The sequence below is a fragment of the Marmota monax genome, unplaced genomic scaffold (assembly GCF_021218885.2).
Source record: "Marmota monax isolate L192 unplaced genomic scaffold, Marmota_monax_Labrador192_F-V1.1 WCK01_AAM20220418_F8-fsc00082, whole genome shotgun sequence".
Taxonomy (NCBI): Eukaryota; Metazoa; Chordata; class Mammalia; order Rodentia; family Sciuridae; genus Marmota; species Marmota monax.
The window spans coordinates 220,392-238,934 of record NW_026695207.1 but is presented as its reverse complement, the minus strand read 5'-3'; the positions used below and the strand labels follow the sequence as shown (position 1 = coordinate 238,934).

Here is an 18,543-nt window from a genome sequence, read left to right as displayed (position 1 = left end):
AAATCTTAAACCAGTGTAAGACCAACTGAAGTGAAAACTTTTGCCAAGGATGTTTTCATTACTCAAGGATGAAGGTGAAATGGGGAGGTTTAAAAAGGGTTAGGTCCCATGTAGTTTTGACCATAAAGGTTGGAAATGTCTTCTATAGGCTCTGCCTGCACTTAATTTGAATCAATACTGGCAACTTCACCAGACTGTGCTATGGATGGAGTTGACTTACTGATAGCTTTCTTTGGATGGGATGTGTGACTTTTCTCTTTTGGTGGAGAGATTTGTCTGGTTAATTAATTAATAGCATGATAACCAGTTAACTGATCCTTAGCACTTGGTATCTCTCCGCTTTATCATGTGGCATCTGTCACCAAAGATTTAAGCAGCCCAAGTCTCTGACTCTTGTGCACATGGTCCTAGGTATCAGCATTTGGCCCTGAGGGATAACTGAGGAGGTCTACATAAAAGTAATAACCAGATTTCAATATGTGGACCTGTGGAGGAGCTTTCCGAAGCAGGCTAGTGAGTGAGCGCGTGCCAAGGATCAGTTGTGGTTTTCTTCTGAGTTGTGTTGTTGGCCACCTTAGGCTAAAGAGCAGACAAATGTTTTTCTAAAGCTGCTTGGTGTGGGTGGTGGGGAAAACTGTCATTCTTTACATAGCTATAAATCCTGGATTCCCACGGCTTCTGCTTATGGTGGCCTCTGGTTTACCTCTTTCTGACGTGGCATCTTTGTGGTCTAGTTCTCTCAACTCTAAATATGTGTAATTTTTTTTTTAAGATGTTGATGGACCTTTATTTATTCATATATGGTGCTGAGAATTGAACCCAATGCCTCACACATGCTAGGCAAGCTAGGCAAGCGCTGTACCACTGACCCATAACCCCGGCGCCTATGTTTCTTGTTCTTGTGCAAGAGGTTAGGATAGGGATTTCTATTCTTTGTTGCCACCTGCCCTCCGCTGTTATTGATTTGAGTCCTCAGGTGTATTTTTGTGGAGCTTAAATTGTTAGGACTGTTTAAATTGCTAAACTATCAGGATTAGAGTTTAAAATTGTTAGAGTACTAATGGTGATTTGTTTTTGCATATATTTTTTCAATACTTATAGGAGAGTTTAGTTTTAAAGAAAATCAACAGTTTCTGTTATTTTCAACTTTATTTATGGAGCCAAGGAACAACTACCTTTGAATCCATTTTCAGAAAACTTAGTTTCAGATACACATTTGCATATCATCTTAATCATGATTGTCAGTTCTCCATGCTATTTTGCCAAGTGACAGATTATTGTTTTGACAAAAAATATTTTTGTATTGGTGGTCTTTAAAAAAATTTATAACCAAGAGTAATTCTATTTTTCTTTTTGTTAACAGACATATGTAGAGTGTGTCGGTCAGAAGGAACACCTGAAAAACCTCTTTATCATCCTTGTGTATGTACTGGCAGTATTAAGTTTATCCATCAAGAATGGTAAGTCATAATTTTAGAAAATTGTATAACTCTGAATTTCAGTTTTGTCATCTACACAAGAAGAATGATCATTTCAGTGAACTTGCTCTATAATTATTTTTAAAATTTTTGTTGTAAAAATTTGAAAAATTGGAAAAGAAATTCCCATAGTTCTTTAAGCCATGCTTGTTATTTTGGTATAATTGTGAGTACCCTCTTGTTTATTTCTAGCATAGAGAAGTTATTTTGTCTTTGGGAAATATTTTCTTTTTTAAGTTTTCAGTGGCATAATAATAGCTTACATGTATGAAATACTTTGTATCAAGAACTATTTTCATGCTTTACACATCCTAACTAATCTTTACATGAGAATTGTGAGGTAGAGTATTATTGTTATATAGACAAAGAAATGAAAGTATAGACAGGTTAAATAACTTTTCTTAGGCCATGTAGTCATCCAATTAGTGACAGAACTAGGATTCAGACCTAGTTACTAGGTACTAGTATTATCAACCAGTATTAAAACTGATGATGATGCTTGGGATTTTCTTATTCATTTAACTCTGAAGAGATTTTAATTTAGGTTGAATGAACCTTTTTAAGAGAAATAATATATGTATATATATTTTTTTGTCTTTAGCAGTTGTAAATTCTGTAATCTTAGAAGGCAGATAAAGGTTTAAGAATGTTCTAAATTTGAAATTGTCAAAATTGTTGAAAGCTCTATAATATGTTAAGTTTTAATAAAAACAGAACATTAGTTTTCAGTGAAACTTCAGTTTGTTGTAAATATTGTATTTATGAATGTATTTGTAATTACAGCTTAGTTCAGTGGCTGAAACACAGTCGAAAAGAATACTGTGAATTATGCAAACACAGATTTGCTTTTACACCAAGTAAGTTCTTTAGATGTTTTCACATTTGATTATTACTGGCAGCAAAAGGTGTTTTAAATGATTGTAAAGCATCAATTTTTAATTTCATTGTCTTTGATAGTAATAGGAAAAAATGCTTTTTCATTTAGGAAAATATTTTTTAAAATGGTCATCTAACACACATGTTTTATAGGACTCTTTCCTTTTAATTATAGACAAGTTCAAGCATATACAAAGGTATAATGAATTCACATGATGTATCCATCACTCGGTGTCACCTGCATCTCAACCCATGGCCTATTTTACTTTGTCTATGCTTCTTTATCTCCCCATCCTTTTTATTTATTATTTTTATCTGACCTTTTAAAAATAATCCTGTCGTTTATATTTTCATTTGTACATTTTTTTCAGAATGTGGCTCTAAAAATGTAAGGATTCTGTTTTAAAAAATACATATTACCATTATCCACTTAGAAAAGATAATGATGCCTTGAGTTCATCAAATATTAAGTTTGGACAATCTTTTGAGCTAACATTATGTGTATATTAGAATAATAGTAATAAAGACAAAGTTTTAACTCTCCTTTTTTTCCTTGAGCCTGGATTTTTTTGGGGGGTGTTGGGTGGGAGGTGATTTGAACCCAAGGGCACTTAACCACTGAGCCATATTTGTAGACCATTTTGTTTTTATTTAGAGTTAGCATTTCGCTAAGTTGCTCACAGCCTCACTATGTGCTGAGGCTGGTTTCGAAAGTGCTATCCTCTTGCCTCAGCCTCCTGAGCTGCTTGGATTACAAGAATATGTCACCATGCCCAGCATAAGACTGACTTTTTAAGCTCATATTTTGTAAGCCTTTTGTAAATATTCTGCAGGTTTAAAAACTTTTAAGTAATTCCTATGCCTATTGATAACAATCTAATATTACTCATCTTAAATGGAAGACTATACTGACAAATAATTAAAATTTGAAGTATAATTTTTCATTTTGGAATCTCAGTGTGTTGCCCTTCTCTCCCAAACATCTCTTATGTTATTTTTTTTAAAAAAAGCCTTTTGTGCTGCTCAGTATAGATACTGTAAATTCATGTTAGTTTTACTTTGTATTTGACAAGTATAAATAATTAAAAATCCACATTTTCACTCTTGGAGCTTTATATTCATTGTCATCAAAAATGTCAACTATTTTGTGGTCTTTTATTTTTTTGTAGTGTATACTAGTTCTATAACTTTAAGATTTTTAGCAAACTAGTTGAATGTATTCATGAAGTTTAATAGGAAAATCTTTGGTGGGCTTCTTTTGAGTCCAAGAAATGCTGCTTTTTGTATATTTTAGTTTTTATTTGATCTTTTTATGAGGTTTCCTTTATCTTTCACAAAACTCTATTATTACTGGCTGAGTGACTTGCTCTTACCAAATATCCTGTTGAAGTCAGTGATTGATGTTTGTATATTGTAAAAAGTTAATTATCAGAAATTGAACCCGGGCCCACTGGACCAGTGAGCCACATCCCCAGCCCATTTTTGTATTTTATTTAGAGACAGGGTCTCACTAAGTTTCTTATGGCTTCGCTAAGTTGCTGAGGCTGGTTTTGAACTCAGGATCCTCTTGCCTCAGTCTCCTAAGCTGCTGGGATTACAGGTGTGCATCACTATGCCTGGACAAAATTTACCATTTATTTTTTTTTCCTTGAATGTTTGTGCTGCTGGGATTACAGGTGTGCACCACTGTGCCTGCCAAAACTTACCATTTATTTATTTTTTTTCCTGAATATTTGTTTGTACTGTCTGTTTTTCTGAGTTACCTGTAGTGGAACTTTTGAATAAGCAGTTGTTTTTATTGGAAACATTTAAAAATGCTATTTTTCTAAAATCTGACAATTTTCTTTTTCCAAGTATGTTGAACCACATTTTGCAGAGAAGGGGGAAGATATGAATTTATCATTTAAAATTTTAAGTACTATGTTGAAATTAGGGGAAGGGTTGGCTTAATATAAGACTGTGGCTACCACATGAAATGGCTTCACTACAGTTGTGCTTTTTGAGTTCTGTGTCCTCATGCTTGTGTTTGGGGGAAGTTCTTTCATGATAACATGATATCAACTTCCCTTTTGTTCTTTCTTTTACCTGATGTATCTATATCTCTATCTATCCATCCATCCATCCATCCATCTATCTATATTGGTGGTATTGGGGATTACACCAGCTCTTGGATCACATATTCTAGGCAAATACTCTACCACTGAGCTACATCCCCAGCTCTTTGTAGTTTATTTTGAGACAGGTTCTCACCAAGTTTCCCAGGCTGGCTTTAACCTCCTGAGTAACTGGGATTATAGGTGTGCCATTATACTGGGCTCTTGACCTGATATTTTATGGCTTAGGAAACCAGATAATTATATTGTTTGAATGCTTAATCTTTTCTTCCTGGTTAGGCATTTTTTTCTTGTTGATTTCCATATTTTACATGTGATTTGTCTCCTAAGCAGCTTCTTGGGTAAATGTAGTATTGTTGTAACTATTTGATTAACTTTATTTTCATTGGAAAAATATTTAAGCACAATACATATATTGAACATTAAGATATTACAGTGTTTATTTTCTGTTTATGAATTAAGCCATTTTAAAATGCTCATGAAATCCTGTGTATGTTTTTCCCTCTTAAAGTTTATTCTCCAGATATGCCTTCGCGGCTTCCAATCCAGGACATATTTGCTGGACTGGTTACAAGTATTGGCACTGCAATACGATATTGGTTTCATTATACACTTGTGGCCTTTGCATGGTTGGGAGTTGTTCCTCTTACAGCATGTGAGTATTCCTGCCTATGTCAAAGTTACTTAAACATTGTATAACTACTTAATATTATAAGAAATGTTGCCCCAGGCTATTGTTTGAATGACGTTTAATTAGTTGGTATTTAATGTCATATTGATTAGGAAGTCTTGTTTAGGAAATATTCATCTGAACTCAGCATGAGTTTGATTTTCATTTGGTTCTGGGGATTGAACCCAGGACCTTGTCTCAGCTAAACATGTTCTAGCATTGAGATACAACCAAGAAATGAATTTTTAAACAGGTCTGTTTCTTAAATGAATGTGAGAAAGAAGAATACAGTATACAGAGGTTAATAATGAAAGTTCATGAAAGAATTTAGAAAGTAAAAATGAAACCATAATTAAAAGAAACTCAAATTTTATTCCTTGACTTATACAGGAGCTTTTAAGGTCTCTAGTAGGTGGATTCTTTTGGGGTCTCCCCACCTCCTTTTAAAGATATAAGATCTAATGGTCCTGAGTAATTGGGAAGCTTATCTTTCAGATATAAGAAGCTCTCTGGATCTTGTGTACTAACCAATCCTCTTAGGTGATTATTGTTCTTCTTCTTTTCCTTAAAGACATTGAAAATAGTATATGAATGGCAGAATATATAGATATGATTTCTTGGAATTAAAAATAAGCAAGATTTTTAAACAAGTATGTAATTAATATTCTTATGTCTGCTAAAATAAAATTAACACGATTTTCTGTGGAAATGAAAATATTGAAATATATACCAAATAGCAGAATAGGTTTGTTGAATAGTGGATTAGTGAGACAGAAGACTTAGTCAAGGAGTTCTCCTAGGTTGCAATTAAAGAGACAAATGTTCCAGGTATGAGAAAAAACATACTGAGAGATGAAGGCTAGATCTAGTTGTTTCAGCAACTGCTAGTAAATAGTTCTATTAAGGCAAAAGAGATAATGGAGGTGAGAAAATGGTATCTTTTTTTTTTTTGGCAAGAAAATGACAATAAATGAAAAAGGAAAAAGTCTCATATTCCTGAACAATCTCAAATTTTCTAGAGCTAGGGAGTATGGTAAAGGTATAGCAATGATGTGCTTCCACTTCTGGATTGTCCTACAAAGTAGAGAAAATCAGACTGCCATCAGACTTAAAATCATGTGTAATGCTAAAGGAAAGTCCACTTAAAAACTTAAAATTTGGCAATATTTTTGAACTTAAAATTTCTCACCTGAAAAGACAACATAGAGAAACATTTCATTAGATGTGAGGGTTTGGAAAGTTTACCGTTTCAAACTTTTTAATGAAAAAAAAAAGTTTTAGAATATACTTTAAATGAGCAAGGAATCAGAAAGATGTGAGACTCAAACAGGGGTGGGCTGGGGCTGTAGCTCAGTGGTAAAGTGCTTGCCTCACATGTGTGAGGCACTGGATTTAATCCTTAGCACCACATAAAAATAGAGATACTGTGTGTTTATCTACAACTAAAAAAATTAAAATAAAAAAGAAGTTGTTCTTATAATTAAGCTCATTTATTGCTAATCTGTGATAATTAATAGTTCTTAATAGCTTGGTACTAAAATTCCAGGTAACCTTAACATGGAAGCAGTTGTAGGGAGAGCTTTTTAAAGTTGCTTGACTTATTTGTGAGATTATAAATTCTCTACATATAGATAGAAAGATGATGAATAACTGTGAATTAAGATGTAGGGGTATGCTGGGTGTGATGGTTCACATCTGTGATCCCAGAGGCTCAGGATGCTCTGGCAGAAGAATTACAAATTCAAGGCTAGCCTCAGCAACTTAGTGAGACTCTGTCTTAAAATAAAAAAAAAAAAAATTATAAGGGCTGGGGATGTGACTCAGTGGTTATGCACCTTTTGATTCACTACACTGTACCCAAATGTAAGAGTAACCAAACAATCCGTAACTAGACCCACACCTACACTGTGTCCTGATTAACCACAAAAGCATCCCAGTTCAGTGAAGGAAAGATGATTTTTTTCAGTAAACAGGATAGCATCAACCGGATTGCTCTATGGGAAACACGAAACGTATCATTACCTCAGTATGGCACAAAAATTAATTTGAGATCAGTTAAAAGGCTGAGTTTGAATGTTAAAAAACAAAAAAATCTTAGAAAATGTAGACTACCCATAAAAGAAAATATTGATAAAGTCAACTTAGAATTAAGAACTTCATCTTCAGATGCCTTTAAGAGTAAAAAAGAAGCTACAGAGTAAGCAAAGATGTTTGCAATACATATATTCAACAGAGGACTTATATTATGAGTATATATAAAGAGTCGTAAATATACCAGAAAGAAAAAGGCTAGATAACCCAATTAAAAAGCTGAACAGGTGTTTCTGGAAAGAAGATATCTAAGTAGACAGTAAACACATGAAAAAGTGCTCACCATCATTAGTCATCAGGGAAATGCTCAAGAAGATAGTCACTAGAAAAGCTAAAATTCAAATGATTGACAGTATTAAGTTGCTGCTTAGGAAGGTGGGACAACTGAAATATGTGTACATTGATGGGGGCAGTGTATACGTTATAACTGCTTTGGAAAACTGACAGTATCTACTAATGTTGGCTATTACAAATACCTTATGATGTAGTAGTTTCATTCCTGGGACTATAGATAATAGAAAAAAAAAATAAGAGCCTTGTGTCCACTAAAGAATATACAAATAAATACAAGTACAACAGCTTTGCTAATAAATTGGTACCTGTCAAATCCTTTGAACAGTACAAATACGTTGTGATATATCCATACACAGAATATTACATAGCAGTGTAAAAGAACTAACTGTTGTGACTGGAATAACATGAATGGATTTTGCTTCTTTGAGAAAAAGAAGCCTGACACACTAAAGAGTATGGATTATATGATTGCATGTACATGAAATTTAAAAAAAGGTCAATTTCATATATGGTGATAAAAATCAGAATAGTATTACCTTTTGTAGGTGCTGTTGACTGGAAAAGGGCTTAAGGGAACCTTCTGGGGAGCTAGAAATGTTGAACACCTTGCTTTGGTTGGTATTTACCTGGATACATACATATGTAAGAATTCACGCAGCTGTTCACTTAAGATTTATGTAAAAATGTGTATCAGTTAAAAAGTAGCAAAACTTTATATAGAGTAACTGCTATAATAATAGAAACAGGATTATCAGTTAGGGAAACAGCAAATGAAAATTGGATAGCTCAGCCAAAGGTAGAAAAGAAAGGAAGAGAAAAACAGAAAGGGAAGTAGAAGAATAACAGATAAGTTTAAATATGTCTGTAATCATAAGGGTTTACACTTTTTTTTAATCATAAAGAGTGTCAGTTTGTGTACATATTATACTGCTCTACAAGAAGGAAATATAAGGTTAATGAGGTAGAAAAATAATTTTGTTAACAAATACTAACGAATAGCAGGAACCATGTTAGCTGGCCAGATATTATTCAAGATTAAAAGTATAATATCATTAAGTGGGACAAAGCATCATATTTTATATTAATAAAAGATGTAGTCCACTAAGAAAATAAAATTAAAGAACTTTTAAATACTAGAAAACAGAACTGTGATATATGTAAAGCATTTACAGTCATGATGGAAGACCAACATACCTCTCTGAAATCTGTAGATCAAATAGTAAGAACAAATAAGTCCTTAGAGGATTCTGGTAACATTTAACATGTTTGATTTCTATCTAACTTGTTTATATACACACTATGTAAAATTTAAATTACATCACACAGTACTTATTCTATAACTTTTAAACTTAGTGATGTACCTTGGCTCTCTTTCCATGTAGTACATGATCTGCTGCCTTATGGTTTTTCTTTTTGTTTGTTTGTTTTGGTACTGGAGATTTAACCCAGGGGCGCTTTACCACTGAGCTACATTCCTAGCCCTGTGTATTTTTTATTTTGAGACCGGGTCTCACTAAGTTGCTTAGGGCCTCACTAAGTTGCTGAGTCTGTTCTTGAATTTTCGATCCTCCTGCCTCGCTACCTTATGTTTTTAAGGGATCCACAGCATTCTGTAGTAAAGAATCCTGTTATATATGAACTCATTTTCCTTTCTATTGACATTTGGTGTGTTGTCAGTTTTACTTTGTTACAAGCATATCTGCTTTGGATATCTTATATACATATTAAGTAATTCCTGTAATAGAAACTCTTCCTAACCTTCCATTTTGACTTTTTTTAATATTTATTTTTTAGGTTTAGGTGGACACAATATCTTTATTTTACATTTATGTGGTGCTGAGGATCTAACCCAGTGCTTTGGGCATGCTAGGCGAGCATTCTACCACCGAGCCACGACCCCAGCCCTTGACTTGTTTTTTAAAAGTCACCATTGATGTCACTAAAAATTTCTTGTGTAAGACTAGGGGTGGGGGGGACAAAAACAAAAAGACTCTAGGGAATTTTTAAACTAATATGCAAGTACTGGTTTGAAAGATCATCTCAGTATGGCAATATGTAAATCAATGGATGTGTAACTGATGTGATTCTGCAATCTGTATATGGGGTAAAAATGGGAGTTCATAACCCACTTGAATCAAAGTGTGAAATATGATATATCAAGAAATATGTAATGTTTTGAACAACCAACAATAAAAAATTAAAAAAAAAAAAAAAAATCTCAGCATTTTCCTTAAGCCCATTTCCAAAGCTGTAGTCACTCATTATGTCTAACATTCTACCTTTCTGAATAAAGACATTCTTTCTTTTCTGACTAAGAGGATAAAGGGATGATAAAGCATTCACTCAGACTTCATCTTTTCCCTTCATGGGCTGGATTTAGTATATTCTCTATTTAAGGACACATGAATCTGTGCTTTTAAAAATTTGGCTGCCAGTTTGCTGTTTGTAGCATTGGAGCATGTATTGTAGTGAAGTATCTTCTTAATTTCAAAGATGTGTAATTCTAAAGCTGAAATATTTTATTCTTATGAATAGACTTAATACACTTTGGAATTCTAGATTTTAAAAAATTCTCCACATTATAACTTGGAAAACATTTATTTTTAATTTTTTAGTTGTAGATGGACACAATACCTTTATTTTATTTATTTTTATGTGGTGCTGAGGATCAACCCCAGTGCCTCACGTATGCCTCAGCTCTACCACTGAGCTACATACAGCCTTAGCCCTCCATATTATAATTTTAAAGATCTATTAGTAGATGGACCTTTATTTTATTCATATGTGGTACTGAGAATGGAACCCAGTGCCTCACACATGTGAGGCAAGCTCTACCATTGAGCCACGATCCCAGCCCATAACATATTCTTTAGTCACTATTTTTATGCTTGCATGACCATCTTTTTTTAAAAAAATGTAGGATTTTGAGACTCACACAAAACTTGTTTCAGTGCCTTTCACAGTGTTCCATTGTAACTCTTGATCTACTGTGATGAGTTTGTGATGCCGGTTGTGACTGTATGCCATCATGCCCTTTTTTGTAGGCCGCATCTACAAGTGCTTGTTTACTGGCTCCGTGAGCTCACTACTGACACTGCCGCTAGACATGCTCTCAACGTGAGTATTAAATCCGTGTGACAATGAAAGTTGTGCAAAATAACTTGTACTGTTTTTTTTTCTTAATTTTTATTAGTAATTTGAAAATAATTGTTTTTGAAAGTAATTTATTCTTTTGTTCCAAGGACAGTTATTCATACTTCTTGTGCTAACAGTTATAACTGCGGAAGTAGCTAAAATATATAAATGATTCTTTTAAAACATAACCCCTTTTATATTTTAATGGCTCTCACACAGTTTGAGGTATTTACTATTTTTATAGTTTGAGAATAATTTAAATATGTTCTTGAGATTATTAGAATATACATGCTAAAAACTTGTCACTATGGCTGTCTCATTGTATCATAATTTGGTATTAAGCATTGTTGCTTGCCTTATGTTGGCAGGCTCCATATTTTCCCTGTCCTGATAGGCTTGTGTGCATCTCAGTGCACCTTTGTTACACCACTGAATGCTAGAGGCCTGGTGGGGATGGACAAAAGAAATTGTTATCACAGCTTTTTTTCTGTACCCCGAATAGTGCTTTTTTTTTTTTTCTTCTTTATAGTGTATAGAGTAGATCTATTTTAGCCTGAAAATTTACTTTAAATTTCCTTAATATCTTAGCAGTTGCTGTGTATTCCATAACTCAGTTCTTGGGGTCATCTCAAGGCATACCATTTCAGTTTTCTTTTACGGAAGAACAAACTCTCTGAAACTTGGTGGTTTCAAAGAACCACCATTTTATTTGCTCAGAGGTCTCAGAAATTGGGTTTGGCTCATTCAAGTTTACCTGTGGAGCTTGCCTGAGCTGTTCATGTATTTTATTGGGGCTTGATTATCTAAGATGGTCCTGGCTGAGATGACTTGGTTCTCCTTTACATGACTTCTCATCTTCCAGAAGGCTGGTTGGGGGGAGTCTTTACACAGTGGGCTCAGGACAGCATTAAAAGGGTGAATGAAAGTAGACTCCCAAGCTGCCTTCTTGGTTCTAGAACTTGGGCAACATCCAGGCAATAAACAAAACCAGTCTAGATTTGTTAGTTTGTTATCATTTAAAACCTGCAGGAGCCATTCATATTCTCATTGCTGATGGCAAAGAAGAAGAAGAAGATACTTTGGTCTCAACACATTAGAATTTTAATGGTCTAGAAAGTTCCTTAGCAATAAGTGATTAAGATTCCCCCTTTTGATTTATGAGCTATTGCAGACAATAACCCTTAGGAGACACACCAGTGCAATTATAGTTTGGAGCTACTAGGTCATGCTTCCAGGTTGACCCTTGTTCAGATTTTCAATGGAGGAAAAAATCATTTATTCCATTAAAATAGTGGATTTTCTAAAGACTGCCAAGATAATTTTGAGTTATCTTTATTTTGAAATTATGGGTGTAGGTAAGGAAGGATAAGCTCTTCAGAGAGGAGAACCAAGGAACCAGAACCAAGGGATCTTCAGTATTATATAGCATTTCATGTATTTTTATGTATTAAACTAAAAATACTTTGCCTATTTGGACTTATTGAGGAACTAATATACTTTGTTATATTTGCAGTTAGTATCAAATCTTGATTTGTTTTCTAAGTGAAAATTTTCTATAAAGTGTATCAGACTTCTTTTGTCTTATACATGGCATACAGGAAACCTGTCTGGAGAAGCTTCATTCTTTTTCTGATTTGATGATTCTGTTAGTTTGTATGGACTTAGGTAAATGCTAGGTTTTTGAAGTTGTAAGTAAAAGAAGAACAAGGAAATTCTTTGTAAGGGTTTGAGAAGGTTGTTCACTTTTGGTAAATTCAGTGCTTAACCTTTGTCAAGTGTTTGCTGTTTACTTTCTGTCTTCTGTTTCTTGACCAAGTTAAAGGATAGGCTGTGAATAGTTAATTGCTATGTAGTTCTGATGTTATGTCTACTATGATACAAAAATAGATACAATATAAATATATATTAGCTTTTAAAATAGGTTGAATTTTACCATCATTTCAAATAATTCTTTTGGAGAAACTGCTTTTCACCCCCCAAAGTTAGATTTTTCTGACTGTTTTTACAAGTATTCTTTGGAGTAATTATATATAATTTTTTTTAAATAGGGAAAATTTGTTGGCGGATTGTTTGCAGGGTTGTTTTGTGGTGACGTGCACATTGTGTGCGTTCATCAGCCTGGTGTGGTTGCGAGAGCAGATAGTCCACGGGGGAGCCCCGATTTGGTTGGAACATGCTGCTCCACCCTTCAATGCTGCTGGACACCACCAAAATGAGGTAACCTCCCATCCCTGAACTTGACTTCACTTGAGTAGGACATGAAAATTATGGTTGCCCTTAAGATTCAAACCCTTGACTCCCATGTGCCTCATAAATGTTCTTTTGCCATTTCAAAGGAGTACATCAGAAAGGTTTGGAAGAAGATTAAGAGAAATAAGAAAAACCAATAGAATGCTTTCATGATTTTTGCCTCTTAATTTTCTTGCTAGATTGGCCAAAAAAAAAAAAAAAAATGGATGTCACACTAAAATGTTCTTCCTCTTTTTTTCTTTTTTTAAAAACCAGGGATTGAACCCAGGGGCGCTTAAACACTGAGACACATCCCCAGCCCTTTTTTATGTTTTACTTTGAGACAGCCTTGGCTGTGTTACTTACGGCTTTGCTAAGTGGCTGAGGCCGGCTTTGATCTTGGGATCCTCCTGCCTCAGCCTCCCGAGCTGCTGGGCTAACAGACATGCGCCACTGTACCTGGCTGTTGTTCCATTTTCTTTCCTTGGGTTAATTGTTCAATTCACGCCTAGAAGTTAAGATACGACTTACTGGATATGTTTCTTACATGCTGTGTAACATTAAGGAGGCCTCCCCACTTCTTCGCTTATATGTTCTTCATATGAAAAATGCCTTGTCTTTCCTGTCTTGTAGAAACATTATCAAAAGTAGAAAAATTGGAATATTGTTGATAATCTAGTGCAGTTACATTTTTTTCTTTATGGGTTATGACATGCTTAGATACAAGAGTGTTTGTTAGTGGTATTAAGAAGAGGGCAAAGCCAAGTTCATTGGCATGAACCTATAGTTCTAACTGCTCAGGAGGCAGAGGTAGGAGGATTTTCTGTTTGAGGCCACTGTGGACAGCATAGACTCTTATCTTTTTTTTTTTTAAAGGAAGATGTAAAAAATAATTTTTAGTGTCTTGCTTGCTGAGAAATTATGGGTCTGAAAATGTTGTATAGATTAGCTGTTTGCTTAGAAAGGGAATAATTTATACTTTATAAAATTTTATTATGAAAAAGAGCTATATAGTAAATTAATAGCTTAATGTTTGCTTTTAGGACCTGCTTTTTTCAGTGTGTAGATTGATTTCATCAAAGTCTACCGTTTCGTTTTTCTTTTTAAAGTGTAACTTTGAAAAGCATAACAGAAAATAAGACTGTAAACTCACGCTGTTCTTATGTAAGATTAACATGTTTATATTGGACCTCTTTTAAAAAAAATTTTTTTTGTGTGTGTGGTTGTAGATGAACAGAATGGCTTTATTTGTTTTTATGTGGTGCTAAAGATTGAACCCATAAAATAAAGATGTTGTGTCCACCGAAAACTGAAAAATAAATACTAAAAAATTTGGGGCTGGGGGTGTGGCTCAAGCGGTAGCGCGCTCGCCTGGCATGCGTGCGGCCCGGGTTCGATCCTCAGCACCACATACAAACAAAGATGTTGTGTCCGCCGAGAATTAAAATAAATAAATAAATATTTAAAAAAAAAAAAAAAAAAAAAGATTGAACCCAGTGCCTCACACATGCTAGGCAAGCTCTCTGCTACTGAGCTACAACCCCAGCCCTGTACCTTACATATTGAAGCATTTTATACTGCTTAGTTTTAGGATCCTCATTAAATCATGGGAGTTGTGGGGGTTTTCTTGTTTGTTTTGTTTTTTGCATTACTGAAGACTGAACCCAGTGCCTCACATGAGCTAGGCAAGTATACCAGTGCTGAGTTAAATCTTCAAATTGCCTCAGCTTCCTGAGTAGCTAGAAATATAGGTATGCATTATCACACCTGGCTGGGAGTTGTATTTTAACTTAACTGTCATTAGCTACAGTTATATCTTCACATTTGATAAGTACCAGAACTTAAAAAGAGTCAGAGAAGGATGTATTTAGTAAAAAGTCCATATGTGCATTCTTACCCTTACTGACTGAGAAGAAATTAGAAACCATTTCCTTTAGTTTTTAAAGTGAAAATGGAATTAAGTTTTACATATGTATGTGTAAATTTTTAAAAAGCTATTTTCGTGTCTGAGAAATAGTAAAAACAGGAGATAGATAGATGTCTTATAAAAAAGGATTACAGAATGTGTTCGAGATACCCAGATTTGTAAACTTACTTTCTATTATGCTTTGTGAAATGTTAATCCTTAAGTTAAACTAAGTGAATATGTGTACTGTAAAGTGAGTTTTTTAAAAATATATATACCAAGTTGATCCAAAATCAGATACATTTAGAAAAGGTGACTCTGAAGGAAAAAAAATTAAAAGATGACTCTGAAGGTTTTTATTTTTTAATGTTAGTTGGGTTTGTGTTTGCTAATTTTGTTTTTTTAAGGGAGAACACAATTTGGAAATGAAGCCAACTGATGAGTTAGCTAAACTTCTGGGCTCTTCTGTCACTTTAGGCTCCAGCAGGAGGAAATGGTGCAGAAAATGTTGCTCCTGAGCAACCTGCTAACCCACCAGCTGAGAATGCAGTGGTGGGAGAAAACCCCGATGCGCAGGATGATCAGGCGGAAGAGGAAGAGGAAGACAACGAGGAGGAAGATGATGCAGGCGTGGAAGATGCAGTGGATGCTAATAATGGAGCCCAGGGTAATGGTGCTTTTGCGCCCTTGCTCTTTCTTCAAGACCATATATCCATTGGGTTGAAGAGAAAAGGACTAGAGTTTTCAAATTTTAATATCATAAAGTTATATTTCTAACCTATTTTTACTCTGACAGACCGTCACTTATGGCTACGCATATGCATAAATATGTTTTTTTTCCTATGCAGTACGGAACATTTTGTGTTTTATATACTTATACAGAATTTTTTTTTTTTTAAAGAATATGATACATGTTTACCTCATTTCTCTTTCCATTTCCATTGATTTAGTACAGCTTGTAAAATTGGAAAAGATTTGAAGTTTATGTTGCAGGCCAGGTGCCATCATCTTTACCTATTTTTAATTTTCTAGCAGATTAAATTCTGGAATGTAAAAAGTAAGATCCAAGACTGGATCTGCCAATCATCTGTTAGTGGCTCACTGTCTCTTCTCTCTTCTACTGCAGAGTTTTCCCTGTTAAGCACTCTATTGTCTCTGGATCCACTTGACATGGTGGATATTTGAGTGTTTCTGTGTGACAGACACTCTTTGAGATACCACATACATAGTTGTGAACAGAACATTAGGTCACTGTCCTCAGGGAGTTTCTGGTTTAGGGAAGAGGTACACATTGGGATAAGTGTCATGCAGGTTGCTATATTATCTAAGGTTTCCTTGGAAATTCAGAGTAAATTACTTTTGACCTAAGATCTGAAGAGTGAGAAGAAGCAGGTTGTATAGTGGGAACAGTGGGCCTTTGCAGGGAAAGATCAGAGGCTCTGAGAATACAACCTTTTCTTACTCCTAGTACCTTGTCATCATCTCTCTTGGTCTGCTGCATTAACTGATAAGTAGTCTTCCTCTTTGCATGTGTGCACCACATGGTTCCTATTACTCTCCTGCCTATTTCAGTGCTTTTCCCACTGTACTAAAGAATAAAAGGAAATCCAGATTCTACATTTCTTTTATGTGATCCCTGTCCACTTTTCATACTTATATCTTCCACTACTCTGTTCATCACTGAGAAAGTTAGAATCCTCTGGCTTCCTTCCTTTCCTTAGATCTACCATATTTATTCCTGATTCAGAGTTGCTGAAGTCCTCTTTTTCACATAACTCTATTTCTTTTCTAGCACTTATCACAGTCTAGTATCACCTTATCTTATATGTACTGCTTACTTTAAGGTATGTATTTTTAGGTAGCATTTACTGTGTAACAAGCAAATAGTGTGGAAAAATTTTAAATGTTATTTAGCTTCTCAATATGATCTTATACCTAAAAGAATGCATTTTATTATTTATAGTTCAATTTCCACCCCTAATCTTTAATCTGCAATTATGTTTCCAGATGACATGAACTGGAATGCTTTAGAATGGGACCGAGCTGCAGAAGAACTCACATGGGAAAGAGTAAGATAAGATCTCTTCCTGTCACAATTCTGGCATTTAATCCTAAAGTATATTTTAAAATTGGGCATATTTAGATGTATGCACTAATTTTGTAGAAAATAATTACCAGATTTTTTTTTTTTTTTTGTATAGAACATTGTACTATTTGTGGTAAAAATATAGAAACTGATGATTTTCTATTTTTTGGTCTTTATTATAAAGCTTGCTTCATAGTTTCACCTGAAAGTGTGACTTAAAAAAATTTTTTTTTTTTTTAGTTGTATATAAATACAATACCTTTATTTATTTTTATGTGGTACTGAGAATTGAACCCACTGCCTCACACTGGCTAGGCGAGTGCTGTACCACTGAACCATAACCCCATCCTGAAAGTGAACTTTTGAAAAACTAAGAAGCAACTTAAGTAGTAAATTTAAATTTTCACACTTCATTTGACAAAATAATGTATTTTTATCATGAAATCTTGACTGGCTTTCTGTCCAATGGAAGAATTAAACTCATGGTGGAATTTTTTTAGATATTATATGCAAATGACTTGAAATAAAAGGACACCCAAAATATGAAACTCCGGTAGTCAGAGTTTTTTTACATTCCAAAAATGGCAGGCTGTATTGGAAAGTAGTGGATGAAGGCTATATTTAAAGATACTAAAAGAAAACCTATTTTATAAGAGTAGAAATCTTGTTGCATCTTGAACTAATGCACACTATTATTATGTATTTTAGATGCTAGGACTTGATGGATCACTCGTTTTTCTGGTAAGTAAAACTATATTTAATAAAAGAACAGTGAATTACTTGTCTTAGTGATTCAATAACTTCAGATATATAGTATGTGCTCCTTTTTTATACTAAAGGTCAAAATGCCCTTTGGTTTTTGATTACTTCATGTTTGAAGACTATATTATATATATGTGTGTGTGTGTGTATTAAATTTTTTTAGTTGTCAGTGGACCTTTATTTTATTTATTAATATGCAGTGTTGAGAATTGAACCCAGTTTTCATTCATGCTCTACCACTGAGCCACAATTGCAGCCCCTAAAGACTATATTTTATGTGTTAAATATTGGAGAGGCATAAAGGTATTATTATTTATAAAGGAAGTTATTTAATATTTGACTTTTAAAGAACTTATTTTTTAGTTGTAGTTTGATAAAGTATCTTTATTTTATTTACTTATTTTTATATGGTACTGAGGATCAAACCCAGGGCCTCGCACAAAAGCTAGGCAAGCGCTCTACTGCTGAGCCACAATCCCAGCCATTTGATTTTGTTTAAAAAAGAAAATGGAGTCTAAGATTAATGGTGTTAATAGAATTTGAATTCTTGGGCTGGGATTGTGGCCAAACAAACTTGAATTCTTCTAAAGTTCAGTCTTGTACTTAATGCCTGTACCAGTGAAAGCAAAACAACTTTATATTCTTTTACAGTAAGAACCATAGTCTGACCTTAGGTTTCTACTGTTTACTCAGCCCTACCCGTCTTTACCTAGGAACTGACTAAAGGGTGGGTGATGTGGCTGGACGAATAGAGGGATCAGCAGTCATTGTGGACGTGATCATATGGCCATGAGAGAATATGTCTCTGAGATAGGAACAAAGAAAGCCAGGGCATCAGGAGGAGAGGAGGGATCAGAGCAGGTCATGCTAGTGTTTTTCCAAGGGGAGGGAGCCGAACAACA

At 34.4% G+C, this 18,543-nt stretch overlaps 1 protein-coding gene and 1 long non-coding RNA gene across 3 annotated transcripts in view; both read left to right on the top strand.

Moving 5' to 3' along the window:
- The window catches only part of Marchf6 (membrane associated ring-CH-type finger 6), a 76,250-nt gene that overhangs the window by 19,286 nt on the left and 38,421 nt on the right, over positions 1–18,543 (top strand). For both annotated transcript variants that reach the window (XM_046430309.2, XM_046430308.1), the window contains exons 2-9: positions 1,364–1,460; positions 2,262–2,335; positions 4,980–5,123; positions 10,568–10,640; positions 12,707–12,875; positions 15,271–15,460; positions 16,801–16,862; positions 17,588–17,620. In XM_046430309.2, coding sequence (XP_046286265.1) covers positions 1,364–1,460; positions 2,262–2,335; positions 4,980–5,123; positions 10,568–10,640; positions 12,707–12,875; positions 15,271–15,460; positions 16,801–16,862; positions 17,588–17,620 — 842 coding nt within the window. The remainder of the gene's footprint in view (positions 1–1,363; positions 1,461–2,261; positions 2,336–4,979; positions 5,124–10,567; positions 10,641–12,706; positions 12,876–15,270; positions 15,461–16,800; positions 16,863–17,587; positions 17,621–18,543) is intronic.
- On the top strand, positions 5,133–9,738 carry LOC131423662 (uncharacterized). The gene is made up of 2 exons (XR_009225519.1): positions 5,133–5,678; positions 9,318–9,738. It is a non-coding gene; the product is annotated as an uncharacterized LOC131423662 (long non-coding RNA).